At 42.0% G+C, this 18,785-nt stretch overlaps 1 protein-coding gene across 1 annotated transcript in view; it reads right to left on the bottom strand.

Annotated features, from left to right (window-relative positions):
* LOC128645912 (transmembrane 9 superfamily member 2) overlaps positions 1-18,785 on the bottom strand; it is a 662,966-nt gene that overhangs the window by 263,492 nt on the left and 380,689 nt on the right. Inside the window, exons 13-15 of the mRNA XM_053699233.1 lie at positions 8,644-8,679; positions 4,453-4,472; positions 604-661 (exon numbers count right to left, since the gene is read on the bottom strand). Of these exons, the coding sequence (XP_053555208.1) occupies positions 604-661; positions 4,453-4,472; positions 8,644-8,679 (114 nt within the window). The remainder of the gene's footprint in view (positions 1-603; positions 662-4,452; positions 4,473-8,643; positions 8,680-18,785) is intronic.

Below are 18,785 nucleotides of genomic sequence, written 5' to 3'. Positions count from 1 at the left end.
AATTATATAACGCCTAGTACAACTCAATCTTTGAAAGTGGGCTTAATGATTGCAGTACTATCAAATTAGGAAAGGTGCAGTAGAGGCTTAGACAAATTCTCTACTATGTATAGCAAAGGCTGGTATCTCCAAGATATCTCCAAAGCAACCACTTTTTTCTGCACATTTCTTGACAAAATTCAACATAGACATGCTTATACCATTTGATGACAAGTTTATTAGAAAAAATAACTAAATTAGTATCATGTTCCTTACACAGAATACACTAGAGTCTGTTCTACTCTTGAATTCCCTGGTTGTGCTATCTAAAGCTGAATTCTATTATTGTAGGCCTAAAAATCAAACTAAATGATATTTATCTCAGTATCTATACCAAATTAAAACAGTGATTTTGGGGGATTCTGTCCCCCCTCCCAAATACTTTAACATCTACCACTAAACATACATTTAAATATTGAGCTTGAAATGTATTGAGCTGGAAATGTTAATAATAAATACTGCAAGAAGCAAAAGAATATCTTATTATCATACACCCACACACACCAAAAATAACCCTCATAATTTATGTGTGCAATGGGTGGTAAGTATTCAAATGCCACTTACCCAGGGCATAAAAGTGCTGTCATTAATACATTGGTTTTCCATTTCTCACCACCAAATGCTACAAAAGAAGAAACAATACATTAGCAATTCATATCATAATAAAATAATTTGCATACAGGCTAAAAGGCAAATGCATTTTGACTTCCCTATCATATATTTGTAGCAGTTCAAAAATATATATTAAATTCTAAAATAGATAAAGGAAATCTATTATAACTGCTCCTATAAATAACCAGAGTATTAATTTACAGCACTAAGGTATATACATACTTTTTTGTTCACTTTGTTTTCCTTTTGAGATTCAGACAGAGCATACAATTTAAAAAAACACATTTTCCACTTTACTTCTCTTATCAAATTTGCTTTGTTCCCTTGGTATTCTTTGTTAAAGACATACCTAGGTAGGTGTCTGGAGTACTACATGGCAGGAAATAGTGCCGTCATCTAGAACAATAAAGTATAACATTGTTGCATATAGTGCTGCAGATGCAAGCACACTCCTAAGCTTACCTTCCTGCTTTTGAACAAGGGATACTGAAAGGAAAGAAGAAATGAAGTAAACTGGTACGTTGTTTTGAATAACATGCTCTATCTGAATCATGAAATAGATTCAAAATCTATTTCTGCAAACAAAACAAAAATCTTACAGAAGTACCAAAACATATCTGAATAAAAAAATAAAAAAACTACACATACAGAAACACATTTTGTCATCAAATCAAAAATACTGCAGAATCATGCTCCCATAAACTTGTTTTAGCTATGTAACATCCAAAATGCAGTGCTTTATGTATAAAAAGTATGCAATGAACTACACACGTCTGCACAATTCAGCATGGACTTGTGCTTAGTCTTGCATCATGGCCTTGAAGGTAAAAGGTATAGATTTGAGTTTATTATTAAAACAAGCAAATATAGAATGAAGTAGTTAAAATTCCTAATCCCCTTGTGCCTTCTAAATATTTAATTTTCATGTTGTACCGAGAAGGAAGATTTGAGCAATAGGGATAATTATTCCAAAATGCATATACTAATACCTCCTTTGGAGGGAAGTATGGACAAGTTCTCAATATGATCTAATGAAATATCAGGAAATGGAGGAAGGCAAAAAAGGAAATTTATGCTTACCTGATAAATGTATTTCTTTTTCGATACGATGAGTCCACGGATTTCATCCTTACTTGTGGGATATCGCCTCCTGGTCAGCAGGAGGAGGCAAAGAGCACCACAGCAGAGCTGTATATATAGCTCCTCCCTTCCCTCCCACTCCAGTCATTCGACCGAAGTTAGGAAGAGAAAGGAAAAGCCAAGGTGCAGAGGTGTCTGAAGTTTAAACAAAAATTTAATTACCTGTCTCATAAGAACAGGGCGGGCCGTGGACTCATCGTATCGAAAAATAAATAAATTTATCAGGTAAGCATAAATTTCCTTTTCTTTTTCTAGATACGATGAGTCCACAGATTTCATCCTTACTTGTGGGATACAATACCAAAGCTATAGTACACGGATGAAACGGGAGGGACAAGACAGGGAACATAAACGGAAGGAACCACTGCTTGAAGAACTTTCCTCCCAAAAACAGCCTCAGTCGAGGTAAAGGTATCGAATTTGTAAAATTTTGAAAAAGTGTGAAGAGACGACCAAGTTGCAGCCTTGCAAATCTGTTCAACGGAAGCATTATTTTTGAATGCCCATGAGGAAACCACAGCCCTAGTGGAATGAGCCGTAATTCGTTCAGGAGGCTGCTGACCAGCAGTCTCATATGCAAAGCGGTTGATACTCTTCAGACAAAAGGAAAGAGAGGTAGCCGTAGCTTTCTGACCTCTACGTTTTCCAGAAAAAACAACAAACAAGGAAGATGATAGGCGAAAATCCTTAGTCGCCTGCAAATAAAACTTTAAAGCATGGACCACATCCAAATTATGTAACAATCTCTCCTTCTTAGAAGACGGATTAGGACACAAGGAAGGAACAACAATTTCCTGATTAATATTCTTATTTGAAACTACCTTAGGAAGAAAACCAGGTTTGGTTCATAACACCACCTTATCTGAATGAAAAAAAAGATAAGGAGAATCACATTGTAATGCCGAAAGCTCAGATACTCTTCGAGCAAAAGAAATTGCAACCAAAAATAAAACTTTCCAAGATAATAACTTAATATCTATGGAATGCATAGGTTCAAACGGAACCCCCTGAAGAACCTTAACAACTAAATTCAAACTCCAAGGAGGAGCAATTGGTCTAAATACAGGCCTGATTCTAGTCAGAGCTTGACAAAAAGATTGGACATCCGGAACATCTGCCAGACGCTTGTGTAACAAAATAGACAAAGCAGAAATCTGTCCCTTTAAGGAACTCGCTGACAAACCTTTCTCCAATCCTTCTTGGTGAAAAGACAAAATTGGATTCACACCAATAAAGATATTTACGCCATATGTTATAGTAAATTTTCCTCGTAGCAGGTTTACAAGCCTGAATCAAGGTATCTATGACTGAATCAGAAAACCCTCGCTTAGATAAAATTAATCGTTCAATCTCCAGGCAGTTAGATGCAGAGAAACTAGATTTGGATGATGGAAGGGTCCCTGAATGAGAAGATCTTTCCTCAATGGAAGCTTCCATGGTGGCTGAGATGACATGTCCATCAGACCGGCATACCAAGTCCTGCGAGGCCACGCAGGAGCGATGAGGATCACTGACGCCCTCTCCTGTTTGACTTGAGCAATCACCCGGAGAAGAAGAGCAAATGGGGGAAATAAATAAGCTAGGCTGAAAGACCAAGGCACTGCAAGGGCATCTATCAGCTCGGCCTGGGGATCTCTCGAACTGGACCAGTATCTCGGAAGCTTGGCATTCTGACGAGATGCCATGAGATCCAATTTCCGGCCTGCCTCATCTGAGAATCAGGTCGGAGAATACCTCCGAATGGAGTTCCCACTCTCCCGGATGAAATGTCTGTCTGCTCAAAAAATCTGCTTCCCCGTTTTCCACCCCTGGGATGTGGATCGCAGACAGATGGCAAGAGTGAGACTCCGCCCACTGTATTATCTTGGAAACTTCTGTCATTGCTAAGGAACTTCTTGTTCCTCCTTGATGATTGATGTAAGCTACCATCGTTATGTTGTCCGACTAGAATCTGATGAATTGGGCCGAAGCCAACTGAGGCCAAGCCCGAAGCGCATTGAATATTGCTCTCAACTCCAGGATATTGATGGGAAGAAGAGACTCTGCTCGAGTCCATACACCCCCTGAGCCTTCAGGGAGTTCCAGACTTCTCCCCATCCTATCAGGCTGGCGTCCGTTGTCACTATAACCCATGAGGGTCTGCGGAAGTATGTCCCCTGGGATAGATGATCCAGTGACAACCACCAACGAATAGAGTCCTTTGTCTCCTGATTTAGGTTTATTTGAGGAGACAGATCTGTATAATCTCCATTCTACTGTCTGAGCATGCTCAGTTGCAGAGGTCTGAGATGAAAACGAGCAAACGGATGATGTCCATTGCTGCTACCATCAATCCAATTGCCTCCATGCACTGAGCCACTGACGGCCAAGGATTGGACTGAAGGGCTCGACATGTATTTAGAATCTTTAACTTTCTGACCTCCGTCAAAAAGATTTTCATGGAGAGTTGATTAGAGTCCCCAAGAAAGGAACCCTTGTCTGTGGAACTAGCGAACTCTTTTCCAGATTCACCTTCCACCTGTGAGTCCTCAGGAAAGATAGAACAATGTCGGTATGCGACTTTGCTAGCTGATAAGATGATGCCTGGATCAGAATATCGTCCAGATAGGGTGCCACTGCAATGCCCCGTGGCCTTAGAATCGCCAGCAGAGACCCCAGAACCTTTGTGAAAATTCTGGGCACTGTGGCAAGACCGAAGGGCAGAGCCATGAACTGAAAATGCTTGTCCAGAAAGGCAAACCTCAGGAACTTGTGATGATCTCTGTGGATAGAAACATGAAGATATGCATCCTTTAGATCCACGGTAGTCATAAATTGATCCTCCTGGATCAATGGAAGAATGGTACGAATGGTTTCCATCTTGAAAGATGGAACTCTGAAAAACTTGTTCAGACCTTTGAGGTCTAAAATAGGTCAAAACGTTCCCTCCTTTTTGGGTACTACAAACAGATTTGAATAAAACCTCTGTCCTTGTTCCAGTACCAGAACGGGACATATTACTCCCATGGAGGAGAGATCTCTTACACAACGTAAGAACGCCTCTCACTTTATCTGGTCTGCAGATAATCGAGAAAGAAGAAACCTTCCTCTGCGGGAGGAATTTCTGAACTCCAACTGATACCCCTGAGACACAATCTCCAGTGTCCAGGGATTTTGAACATCTCTTATCCAGGCCTGGAAAAAGAGAGAAAGTCTGCACCCTACTAGATATGCGTCCGGATCGGGAGCCGACCCTTCATGCTGACTTGGTAGTAGTAGCAGGCTTCTTGGATTGTTTACCCTTATTCCAAGACTGGTTGGGTCTCCAAGTGGACTTGGCTTGAGAATAGTTCCCTTCCTGTTTAGTGGAAGAGGAGAGTCCCTTGAAATTTCGAAAGGAATGAAAATTACTCTGTAGCCCTCTCTGACCTTTTATCTTGCGGGAGGAGATGACCCTTGCCTCCCGTGATGTCAGAAATAATTTCCTTCAAGTCAAGCCCGAAAAGGGTCTTTCCCTTGTAAGGAATAGCCAACAGCTTAGACTTGGATGACACATATGCAGACCAAGATTTCAGCCATAAGGCCCTGCATGCTAAAATGGCAAAACCCGAACTTTTAGCCACCAATTTACAGGGAGTGCTGAATTATCAAAAAACTCATTAATATCAAAGCTGAATAGTTTTGGAAGTAGTTTTTAGCTTGTTTTTAGTTATAGCTATTTTAGGGGGATATCTGTGTGTGCAGGTGACTATTACTGTGCATAATTATTAGGCAACTTAACAAAAAACAAATATATACCCATTTCAATTATTTATTTTTACCAGTGAAACCAATATAACATCTCAACATTCACAAATATACATTTCTGACATTCAAAAACAAAACAAAAACAAATCAGTGACCAATATAGCCACCTTTCTTTGCAAGGACACTCAAAAGCCTGCCATCCATGGATTCTGTCAGTGTTTTGATCTGTTCACCATCAACATTGCGTGCAGCAGCAACCACAGCCTCCCAGACACTGTTCAGAGAGGTGTACTGTTTTCCCTCCTTGTAAATCTCACATTTGAGGATGGACCACAGGTTCTCAATGGGGTTCAGATCAGGTGAACAAGGAGGCCATGTCATTAGATTTTCTTCTTTTATACCCTTTCTTGCCAGCCACGCTGTGGAGTACTTGGACGCGTGTGATGGAGCATTGTCCTGCATGAAAATCATGTTTTTCTTGAAGGATGCAGACTTCTTCCTGTACCACTGCTTGAAGGTGTCTTCCAGAAACTGGCAGTAGGACTGGGAATTGAGCTTGACTCCATCCTCAACCCGAAAAGGCCCCACAAGCTCATCTTTGATGATACCAGCCCAAACCAGTACTCCACTTTGCTGGCGTCTGAGTCGGACTGGAGCTCTCTGCCCTTTACCAATCCAGCCACGGGCCCATCCATCTGGCCCATCAAGACTCACTCTCATTTCATCGGTCCATAAAACCTTAGAAAAATCAGTCGAGATATTTCTTGGCCCAGTCTTGACGTTTCAGCTTGTGTGTCTTGTTCAGTGGTGGTCGTCTTTCAGCCTTTCTTACCTTGGCCATGTCTCTGCGTATTGCACACCTTGTGCTTTTGGGCACTCCAGTGATGTTGCAGCTCTGAAATATGGCCAAACTGGTGGCAAGTGGCATCTTGGCAGCTGCACGCTTGACTTTTCTCAGTTCATGGGCAGTTATTTTGCGCCTTGGTTTTTCCACACGCTTCTTGCGACCCTGTTGACTATTTTGAATGAAACGCTTGATTGCTCGATGATCACGCTTCAGAAGCTTTGCAATTTTAAGAGTGCTGCATCCCTCTGCAAGATATCTCCCTATTTTTGACTTTTCTGAGCCTGTCAAGTCCTTCTTTTGACCCATTTTGCCAAAGGAAAGGAAGTTGCCTAATTATATTATTATGTCATTAGACCACACCCCTTCTCATTACAGAGATGCACATCACCTAATATGCTTAATTGGTAGTAGGCTTTCGAGCCTATACAGCATGGAGTAAGACAACATGCATAAAGAGGATGATGTGGTCAAAATACTCATTTGGCTAATAATTCTGCACTCCCCGTAGTAATCTGCAGAGAAGCATCCGTAATATACAAATTGGCTATCTTAAGAGCCTTAATCCAATCCTGTATCTCTTCCAAAGAAGTCTCTGTCCTAAGAGACTCTTCCAGAGCATCGAACCAATAAGCGGCCGCACTGGTAACTAACAATACAGGCCACCGGTTGCAAAAGGAATCCCTGGTGAACGTACATCTTCTTAAGGAGACCCTCCAACTTCTTATCCATAGGATCCTTAAAAGCGTCCGTTTGGCCAGGGTAGTGATGGCTCCCTCTACTTAAGGGACCGTCTGCCAAGAATCGCTAATAGCGTCGGCTATAGGGTACATCTTCATAAAAACGGGAGAAGGGGAGAATGGAATACCCGGTCTCTCCCATTCTTTTGCAATAATCGCTGAAGTTATCTTAGGAACTAGAAAAACATCCGAGTAAGAAGGGACTTACTCCAATATTTGTCCAACTTACTCAATTTTTCTAGAGGGACCACTATTGAGTCACAATCATCCAGAGTAACCAACACCTCCCTCAGTAATAGGCAAAGGTGTTCAAGCTTAAACCTGAAAGAGACCTCAGAGTAAGTCAGGGGCAAGGCACTCAGAGAATCAGAGAGTTCACCCTCAGACAGGACCTCCGTGCCCTCCAATTCAGAACCCTGTGAGGGTACGTCCACAATCGCCATCAAAGAATCAGAGGCTGCATTGACTACACAATTGTCCCTTCTTGTACGCTTGCCGTGCGATAAAGGAAAGTTAGATAACGCATCAGTAAGAGTAGAAGACATCACTGCAGCAATGTATTTTAATGTAAATGCTGCAGAAACTGGCAAAATACCTGGCACCGCCTGAGCGGGTGTTAAAGGCTGTGACGTTTGGGGAGAAAGCTGCGGCATACTCTGCATCTCATCTGTATACTCTTGAGAAGCATCCGCTTTAGACAAGGATTTATCGAAAAACAAAATTGGTCTTTATAGTGCAAAGCCCTCTCAACGCATGAAGGACAAAAAGGAACAGGAGGTTCCACAGTGGCATCCAAACACATGGAACATGGAACAGTTTGAATAATATCTGGATCCATGATAAACAGAAAAGCAAAAATAACAAATTGGTGTGTCTCTTTAAAAAATAACAATACTGAAAAAATGGTCAAAAAATACGAAAACTGTCAGTACAAAAGATTCCTCCTTTTGGATGGAGTTTCTGACAAAGTACTGCCTTTGCAAAGTGAAAACAATAACCTTTTGCGATTTCAGACACCAATAAAGAAAGAGCACGTCGCCTCAGCAGCTCTGCTGAGGCGCCTACCTGCCCCCACGATCCACCAACCAGTCTTAGGTACAAGCTCCGGATCAATCCTACGATGCCCAAGACCGCTTGCTTTCCAACCATGCGGTCGTGGCGTCACTCAGATAGCTCCTACTGACAGTCGGGACTTTCCGGAATTGAACGAACGCTGCGCGGCTTCTCTCCAACCCAGCGCGCCAAAGAAAGTCCAGCCCTTTGTGGGCGTTGATCTATGCTCGAGAAGTATGCCGTCGACTGCGCAATTAATGAAAAGTTGACACATACATGTTGTCAGACCGGGACAAATCAGTAAAAATAACCCATTGTGTTTTCCCTAGTGCCACAGAACACACACTTATGAACAGGAATCTCCAGTAACAATCCCCAGCGTCAGCCAGAACACCTTTAGCCAATAAAAAAAAATAGCCATTTGTCCCTTTTGTGTTTTTCAAAGATAAAACGCAGCAAGGAATATAGCCTTAGAAAATATAAAGCTACAGTGTCGGTTTTACATTGCCCATGAGAACCCACACTCTGTTGGCAAGGAAGCCCTTCCTAGAGAGCCTATGTTTTTTCCCCAACAGAAAAAGTACAGCCATTTCTGAGATGGCAAGTTGCCCAGAAAAAACATAATTTATGTAAGAACTTACCTGATAAATTAATTTATTTCATATTAGCAAGAGTCCATGAGCTAGTGACGTATGGGATATACATTCCTACCAGGAGGGGCAAAGTTTCCCAAACCTCAAAATGCCTATAAATACACCCCTCACCACACCCACAAATCAGTTTAACGAATAGCCAAGAAGTGGGGTGATAAGAAAAAAGTGCGAAGCATAAATATAAGGAATTGGAGTAATTGTGCTTTATACAAAAAAAAAAAATCATAACCACCACAAAAAAAGGGTGGGCCTCATGGACTCTTGCTAATATGAAAGAAATGAATTTATCAGGTAAGTTCTTACATAAATTATGTTTTCTTTCATGTAATTAGCAAGAGTCTATGAGCTAGTGACGTATGGGATAATGAATACCCAAGATGTGGAGCTTCCACGCAAGAGTCACTAGAGAGGGAGGGATAAAATAAAGACAGCCAATTCCGCTGAAAAAAATCCACACAAAAAAAAAGTTTAAATCTTATAAAGAAAAAAACTGAAAATATAAGCAGAAGATTCAAACTGAAACAGCTGCCTGAAGTACTTTTCTACCAAAGACAGCTTCAGACGAAGAAAACAGATCAAAATCGTAGAATTTAGTAAAAGTATGCAAAGAAGACCAAGTTGCTGCTTTGCAAATCTGATCAACCGAAGCTTCATTCCTAAACGCCCAGGAAGTAGAAACTGACCTAGTAAAATGAGCTGTAATCCTTTGAGGCGGAGTTTTACCCGACTCGACATAAGCATGATAAATTAAAGATTTCAACCAAGATGCCAAAGAAATGGCAGAGGCCATCTGACCTTTCCTAGAACCGGAAAAGATAACAAATAGACTAGAAGTCTTTCGGAAATTCTTAGTAGCTTCAACATAATATTTCAAAGCTCTAACTACATCCAAAGAATGCAATGATTTCTCCGTAGAATTCTTAGGATTAGGACATAATGAAGGAACCACAATTTCTCTACTAATGTTGTTGGAATTCACAACCTTAGGTAAAAATTTAAAAGAAGTTCGCAACACCGCCTTATCCTGGTGAAAAATCAGAAAAGGAGACTCACAAGAAAGAGCAGATAATTCAGAAACTCTTCTGGCAAAAGAGATGGCCAAAAGGAATAAAACTTTCCAAGAAAGTAATTTAATGTCCAATGAATGCATAGGTTCAAACTGAGGAGCTTGAAGAGCCCTCAGAACCAAATTCAAACTCCAAGGAGGAGAAATTGACTTAATGACAGGTTTTATACGAACCAAAGCTTGTACAAAACAATGAATATCAGGAAGATTAGCAATCTTTCTGTGAAAAAGAACAGAAAGAGCAGAGATTTGTCCTTTCAAGGAACTTGCAGACAAACCTTTATCCAAACCATCCTGAAGAAACTGTAAAATTCTCGGAATTCTAAAAGAATGCCAGGAAAAATGATGAGAAAGACACCAAGAAATATAAGTCTTCCAAACTCTATAATATATCTCCCTAGATACAGATTTACGAGCCTGTAACATAGTATTAATCACAGAGTCAGAGAAACCTCTTTGACTAAGAATCAAGCGTTCAATCTCCATACCTTTAAATTTAAGGATTTGAGATCCTGATGGAAAAAAGGACCTTGTGACAGAAAGTCTGGCCTTAACGGAAGAGTCCACGGTTGGCAAGAGGCCATCCGGACAAGATCCGCATACCAAAACCTGTGAGGCCATGCTGGAGCTACCAGCAGAACAGACGAGCATTCCTTCAGAATCTTGGAGATTACTCTTGGAAGAAGAACTAGAGGCGGAAAGATATAGGCAGGATGATACTTCCAAGGAAGTGACAATGCATCCACTGCTACCGCTTGAGGATCCCTGGATCTGGACAGATACCTGGGAAGTTTCTTGTTTAGATGAGAGGCCATCAAATCTATTTCTGGAAGTCCCCACATTTGAACAATCTGAAGAAATACCTCTGGGTGAAGAGCCCATTCGCCCGGATGTAACGTTTGGCGACTGAGATAATCCGCTTCCCAATTGTCTATACCTGGGATATGAACCGCAGAAACTAGACAGGAGCTGGATTCTGCCCATACCAGAATTCGAGATACTTCTTTCATAGCCAGAGGACTGTGAGTCCCTCCTTGATGATTGATGTATGCCACAGTTGTGACATTGTCTGTCTGAAAACAAATGAACGATTCTCTCTTTAGAAGAGGCCAAGACTGAAGAGCTCTGAAAATTGCACGGAGTTCCAAAATATTGATCGGTAATCTCACCTCATGAGATTCCCAAACCCCTTGTGCTGTCAGAGACCCCCACACAGCTCCCCAACCTGTAAGACTTGCATCTGTTGAAATTACAGTCCAGGTCGGAAGAACAAAAGAAGCCCCCTGAACTAAACGATGGTGATCTGTCCACCACGTCAGAGAGTGTCGTACAATCGGTTTTAAAGATATTAATTGAGATATCTTTGTGTAATCCCTGCACCACTGGTTCAGCATACAGAGCTGAAGAGGCCGCATGTGAAAATGAGCAAAGGGGATCGCGTCCGATGCAGCAGTCATAAGACCTAGAATTTCCATGCATAAGGCTACCGAAGGGAATGATTGTGACTGAAGGTTTCGACAAGCTGATATCAATTTTAGACGTCTCTTGTCTGTCAAAGATAGAGTCATGGACACTGAATCTATCTGGAAACCTAAAAAGGTTACCTGTGTCTGATGAATCAATGAACTTTTTGGTAAATTGATCCTCCAACCATGATGTTGAAGAAACAACACAAGTCGATCCGTATGAGATTCTGCTAAATGTGAAGACTGAGCAAGTACCAAGATATCGTCCAAATAAGGAAATACCACAATACCCTGTTCTCTGATTACAGACAGAAGGGCACTGAGAACCTTTGTAAAAATTCTTGGAGCTGTAGCTAGGCCAAACGGTAGAGCCACAAACTGGTAATGCTTGTCTAGGAAAGAGAATCTCAGAAACTGATAGTGATCTGGATGAATCGGAATATGCAGATATGCATCCTGTAAATCTATTGTGGACATATAATGCTCTTGCTGAACAAAAGGCAGGATAGTCCTTACAGTTACCATTTTGAATGTTGGTATCCTTACATAACTATTCAATATTTTTAGATCCAGAACTGGTCTGAAGGAATTCTCCTTCTTTGGTACAATGAAGAGATTTGAATAAAACCCCAGCCCCTGTTCCAGAACTGGAACTGGCATAATTACTCCAGCCAACTCTAGATCTGAAACACATTTCAGAAATGCTTGAGCATTCGCTAGGTTTACTGGGACACAGGAAAGAAAAAATCTCTTTGCAGGAGGCCTTATCTTGAAGCCAATTCTGTACCCTTCTGAAACAATGTTCTGAATCCAGAGATTTTGAACGGAATTGAACCAAATTTCTTTGAAAAAACGTAATCTGCCCCCTACCAGCTGAGCTGGAATGAGGGCCGCACCTTCATGTGGACTTGGGAGCTGGCTTTGGTTTTCTAAAAGGCTTGGATTTATTACAGACTGGAGATGGTTTCCAAACTGATACCGCTCCTGAGGATGAAGGATCAGGCTTTTGTTCCTTGTTGTGACGAAAGGAACGAAAACGATTATTAGACCTAAATTTACCTTTAGATTTTTTATCTTGTGGTAAAAAAGTTCCTTTCCCTCCAGTAACAGTTGAGATAATAGAATCCAACTGAGAACCAAATAATTTATTACCCTGGAAAGAAAGGGAAAGCAGAGTAGACTTAGAAGACATATCAGCATTCCAAGTTTTAAGCCATAAAGCTCTTCTAGCTAAAATAGCTAGAGACATATACCTGAAATCAACTCTAATGATATCAAAGATGGCATCACAAATAAAATTATTAGCATGTTGTAGAAGAATAATAATGCAATGAGAATTATGATCTGTTACTTGTTGCGCTAAAGCTTCTAACCAAAAGGTTGAAGCTGCAGCAACATCCGCTAAAGATATAGCAGGTCTAAGAAGATTACCTGAACACAAGTAAGCTTTTCTTAGAAAGGATTCAATTTTCCTATCTAATGGATCCTTAAAGGAAGTACCATCTGCCGTAGGAATAGTAGTACGCTTAGCAAGAGTAGAGACAGCCCCATCAACCTTAGGGATTTTGTCCCAAAATTCTAATCTGTCAGATGGCACAGGATATAATTGCTTAAAACGTTTAGAAGGAGTAAAAGAATTACCCAAATTATTCCATTCCCTGGAAATTACTTCAGAAATAGCACCAGGGACAGGAAAAACTTCTGGAATAACTACAGGAGATTTAAAAACCTTATCTAAACGTTTAGATTTAGTATCAAGAGGACTAGAATCCTCAATTTCTAAAGCAATTAGGACTTCTTTAAGTAAAGAACGAATAAATTCCATTTTAAATAAATATGAAGATTTATCAGCATCAACCTCTGAGACAGAATCCTCTGAATCAGAAGAAACAATATCAGTATCAGAATGATGATGTTAATTTAAAAATTCATCTGAAAAAACAGAATTTATGTTTACCTGATAAATTACTTTCTCCAACGGTGTGTCCGGTCCACGGCGTCATCCTTACTTGTGGGATATTCTCTTCCCCAACAGGAAATGGCAAAGAGCCCAGCAAAGCTGGTCACATGATCCCTCCTAGGCTCCGCCTTCCCCAGTCATTCGACCGACGTAAAGGAGGAATATTTGCATAGGAGAAACCATATGATACCGTGGTGACTGTAGTTAAAGAAAATAAATTATCAGACCTGATTAAAAAAACCAGGGCGGGCCGTGGACCGGACACACCGTTGGAGAAAGTAATTTATCAGGTAAACATAAATTCTGTTTTCTCCAACATAGGTGTGTCCGGTCCACGGCGTCATCCTTACTTGTGGGAACCAATACCAAAGCTTTAGGACACGGATGAAGGGAGGGAGCAAATCAGGTCACCTAGATGGGAGGCACCACGGCTTGCAAAACCTTTCTCCCAAAAATAGCCTCAGAAGAAGCAAAAGTATCAAATTTGTAAAATTTAGTAAAAGTGTGCAGTGAAGACCAAGTCGCTGCCTTACATATCTGATCAACAGAAGCCTCGTTCTTGAAGGCCCATGTGGAAGCCACAGCCCTAGTGGAATGAGCTGTGATTCTTTCAGGAGGCTGCCGTCCGGCAGTCTCATAAGCCAATCTGATGATGCTTTTAATCCAAAAAGAGAGAGAGGTAGAAGTTGCTTTTTGACCTCTCCTTTTACCAGAATAAACAACAAACAAGGAAGATGTTTGTCTAAAATCCTTTGTAGCATCTAAATAGAATTTTAGAGCGCGAACAACATCCAAATTGTGCAACAAACGTTCCTTCTTTGAAACTGGATTCGGACACAAAGAAGGCACGACTATCTCCTGGTTAATGTTTTTGTTAGAAACAACTTTCGGAAGAAAACCAGGTTTAGTACGTAAAACCACCTTATCTGCATGGAACACCAGATAAGGAGGAGAACACTGCAGAGCAGATAATTCTGAAACTCTTCTAGCAGAAGAAATTGCAACCAAAAACAAAACTTTCCAAGATAATAACTTAATATCAACGGAATGTAAGGGTTCAAACGGAACCCCCTGAAGAACTGAAAGAACTAAGTTGAGACTCCAAGGAGGAGTCAAAGGTTTGTAAACAGGCTTGATTCTAACCAGAGCCTGAACAAAGGCTTGAACATCTGGCACAGCTGCCAGCTTTTTGTGAAGTAACACAGACAAGGCAGAAATCTGTCCCTTCAAGGAACTTGCAGATAATCCTTTCTCCAATCCTTCTTGAAGAAAGGATAGAATCTTAGGAATCTTTACCTTTTCCCAAGGGAATCCTTTAGATTCACACCAACAGATATATTTTTTCCATATTTTGTGGTAAATTTTTCTAGTTACAGGCTTTCTGGCCTGAACAAGAGTATCAATAACAGAATCTGAGAACCCTCGTTTTGATAAGATCAAGCGTTCAATCTCCAAGCAGTCAGCTGGAGTGAGACCAGATTCGGATGTTCGAACGGACCTTGAACAAGAAGGTCTCGTCTCAAAGGTAGCTTCCATGGTGGAGCCGATGACATATTCACCAGATCTGCATACCAAGTCCTGCGTGGCCACGCAGGAGCTATCAAGATCACCGACGCCCTCTCCTGATTGATCCTGGCTACCAGCCTGGGGATGAGAGGAAACGGCGGGAATACATAAGCTAGTTTGAAGGTCCAAGGTGCTACTAGTGCATCTACTAGAGTCGCCTTGGGATCCCTGGATCTGGACCCGTAGCAAGGAACCTTGAAGTTCTGACGAGAGGCCATCAGATCCATGTCTGGAATGCCCCACAGTTGAGTAATTTGGGCAAAGATTTCCGGATGGAGTTCCCACTCCCCCGGATGTAATGTCTGACGACTCAGAAAATCCGCTTCCCAATTTTCCACTCCCGGGATGTGGATTGCAGACAGGTGGCAGGAGTGAGTCTCCGCCCATTGAATGATTTTGGTCACTTCTTCCATCGCCAGGGAACTCCTTGTTCCCCCCTGATGGTTGATGTACGCAACAGTCGTCATGTTGTCTGATTGAAACCGTATGAACTTGGCCTTTGCTAGCTGAGGCCAAGCCTTGAGAGCATTGAATATCGCTCTCAGTTCCAGAATATTTACCGGTAGAAGAGATTCTTCCCGAGACCAAAGACCCTGAGCTTTCAGGGGTCCCCAGACCGCGCCCCAGCCCATCAGACTGGCGTCGGTCGTGACAATGACCCACTCTGGTCTGCGGAAGGTCATCCCTTGTGACAGGTTGTCCAGGGACAGCCACCAACGGAGTGAGTCTCTGGTCCTCTGATTTACTTGTATCGTCGGAGACAAGTCTGTATAGTCCCCATTCCACTGACTGAGCATGCACAGTTGTAATGGTCTTAGATGAATGCGCGCAAAAGGAACTATGTCCATTGCCGCTACCATCAAACCTATTACTTCCATGCACTGCGCTATGGAAGGAAGAGGAACGGAATGAAGTGTTTGACAAGAGTTCAGAAGTTTTGCTTTTCTGGCCTCTGTCAGAAAAATCCTCATTTCTAAGGAGTCTATTATTGTTCCCAAGAAGGGAACCCTTGTTGACGGAGATAGAGAACTCTTTTCTACGTTCACTTTCCATCCGTGAGATCTGAGAAAGGCCAGGACTATGTCCGTGTGAGCCTTTGCTTGAGGAAGGGACGACGCTTGAATCAGAATGTCGTCCAAGTAAGGTACTACTGCAATGCCCCTTGGTCTTAGTACCGCTAGAAGGGACCCTAGTACCTTTGTGAAAATCCTTGGAGCAGTGGCTAATCCGAAAGGAAGTGCCACGAACTGGTAATGCTTGTCCAGGAATGCGAACCTCAGGAACCGATGATGTTCCTTGTGGATAGGAATATGTAGATACGCATCCTTTAAATCCACCGTGGTCATGAATTGACCTTCCTGGATGGAAGGAAGAATTGTTCGAATGGTTTCCATTTTGAACGATGGAACCTTGAGAAACTTGTTTAGGATCTTGAGATCTAAGATTGGTCTGAACGTTCCCTCTTTTTTGGGAACTACGAACAGATTGGAGTAGAACCCCATCCCTTGTTCTCCTAATGGAACAGGATGAATCACTCCCATTTTTAACAGGTCTTCTACACAATGTAAGAATGCCTGTCTCTTTATGTGGTCTGAAGACAATTGAGACCTGTGGAACCTCCCCCTTGGGGGAAGCCCCTTGAATTCCAGAAGATAACCTTGGGAGACTATTTCTAGTGCCCAAGGATCCAGAACATCTCTTGCCCAAGCCTGAGCGAAGAGAGAGAGTCTGCCCCCCACCAGATCCGGTCCCGGATCGGGGGCCAACATTTCATGCTGTCTTGGTGGCAGTGGCAGGTTTCTTGGCCTGCTTTCCCTTGTTCCAGCCTTGCATTGGTCTCCAGGCTGGCTTGGCTTGAGAAGTATTACCCTCTTGCTTAGAGGACGTAGCACTTGGGGCTGGTCCGTTTCTACGAAAGGGACGAAAATTAGGTTTATTTTTGGCCTTGAAAGACCTATCCTGAGGAAGGGCGTGGCCCTTACCCCCAGTGATATCAGAGATAATCTCTTTCAAGTCAGGGCCAAACAGCGTTTTCCCCTTGAAAGGAATGTTAAGCAATTTGTTCTTGGAAGATGCATCCACTGACCAAGATTTCAACCAAAGCGCTCTGCGCGCCACAATAGCAAACCCAGAATTTTTCGCCGCTAACCTAGCCAATTGCGAAGTGGCGTCTAGGGTGAAAGAATTAGCCAATTTGAGAGCACGGATTCTGTCCATAATCTCCTCATAAGGAGGAGAATCACTATCGATCGCCTTTTCTAGCTCATCGAACCAGAAACACGCGGCTGTAGTGACAGGGACAATGCATGAAATTGGTTGTAGAAGGTAACCTTGCTGAACAAACATTCTTTTAAGCAAACCTTCTAATTTTTTATCCATAGGATCTTTGAAAGCACAACTATCTTCTATGGGTATAGTGGTGCGTTTGTTTAAAGTAGAAACCGCCCCCTCGACCTTGGGGACTGTCTGCCATAAGTCCTTTCTGGGGTCGACCATAGGAAACAATTTTTTAAATATGGGGGGAGGGACGAAAGGTATACCGGGCCTTTCCCATTCTTTATTTACAATGTCCGCCACCCGCTTGGGTATAGGAAAAGCTTCTGGGGGCCCCGGGACCTCTAGGAACTTGTCCATTTTACATAGTTTCTCTGGGATGATCAAATTCTCACAATCATCCAGAGTGGATAACACCTCCTTAAGCAGAGCGCGGAGATGTTCCAACTTAAATTTAAATGTAATCACATCGGGTTCAGCTTGTTGAGAAATTTTCCCTGAATCTGAAATTTCTCCCTCAGACAAAACCTCCCTGGCCCCCTCAGACTGGTGTAGGGGCATATCAGAACCATTATCATCAGCGTCCTCATGCTCTTCAGTATCTAAAACAGAGCAGTCGCGCTTACGCTGATAAGTGGGCATTTTGGCTAAAATGTTTTTGATAGAATTATCCATTACAGCCGTTAATTGTTGCATAGTAAGGAGTATTGGCGCGCTAGATGTACTAGGGGCCTCCTGAGTGGGCAAGACTGGTGTAGACGAAGGAGGGGATGATGCAGTACCATGCTTACTCCCCTCACTTGAGGAATCATCTTGGGCATCATTTTCTGTGTCACATAAATCACATCTATTTAAATGAGAAGGAACCTTGGCTTCCCCACATTCAGAACACAGTCTATCTGGTAGTTCAGACATGTTAAACAGGCATAAACTTGATAACAAAGTACAAAAAACGTTTTAAAATAAAACCGTTACTGTCACTTTAAATTTTAAACTGAACACACTTTATTACTGCAATTGCGAAAAAGTATGAAGGAATTGTTCAAAATTCACCAAAATTTCACCACAGTGTCTTAAAGCCTTAAAAGTATTGCACACCAAATTTGGAAGCTTTAACCCTTAAAATAACGGAACCGGAGCCGTTTTTATCTTTAACCCCTTTACAGTCCCTGGTATCTGCTTTGCTGAGACCCAACCAAGCCCCAAGGGGAATACGATACCAAATGACGCCTTCAGAAGTCTTTTCTATGTATCAGAGCTCCTCACACATGCGACTGCATGTCATGCTTCTCAAAAACAAGTGCGCAATACCGGCGCGAAAATGAGGCTCTGCCTATGATTAGGGAAAGCCCCTAGAGAATAAGGTGTCCAAAACAGTGCCTGCCGATATTATTTTACAAAATACCCAGATTAAAATGATTCCTCAAGGCTAAATATGTTTATATATGAATCGATTTAGCCCAGAAAATGTCTACAGTCTTAATAAAGCCCTTGTGAAGCCCTTATTTACTGTCTGTAATAAAAATGGCTTACCGGATCCCATAGGGAAAATGACAGCTTCCAGCATTACATCGTCTTGTTAGAATGTGTCATACCTCAAGCAGCAAAAGTCTGCTCACTGTTCCCCCAACTGAAGTTAATTCCTC

The sequence above is a fragment of the Bombina bombina genome, chromosome 1 (assembly GCF_027579735.1).
Source record: "Bombina bombina isolate aBomBom1 chromosome 1, aBomBom1.pri, whole genome shotgun sequence".
Lineage (NCBI taxonomy): Eukaryota > Metazoa > Chordata > Amphibia > Anura > Bombinatoridae > Bombina > Bombina bombina.
This window is presented reverse-complemented; position numbering and strand designations above follow the sequence as displayed.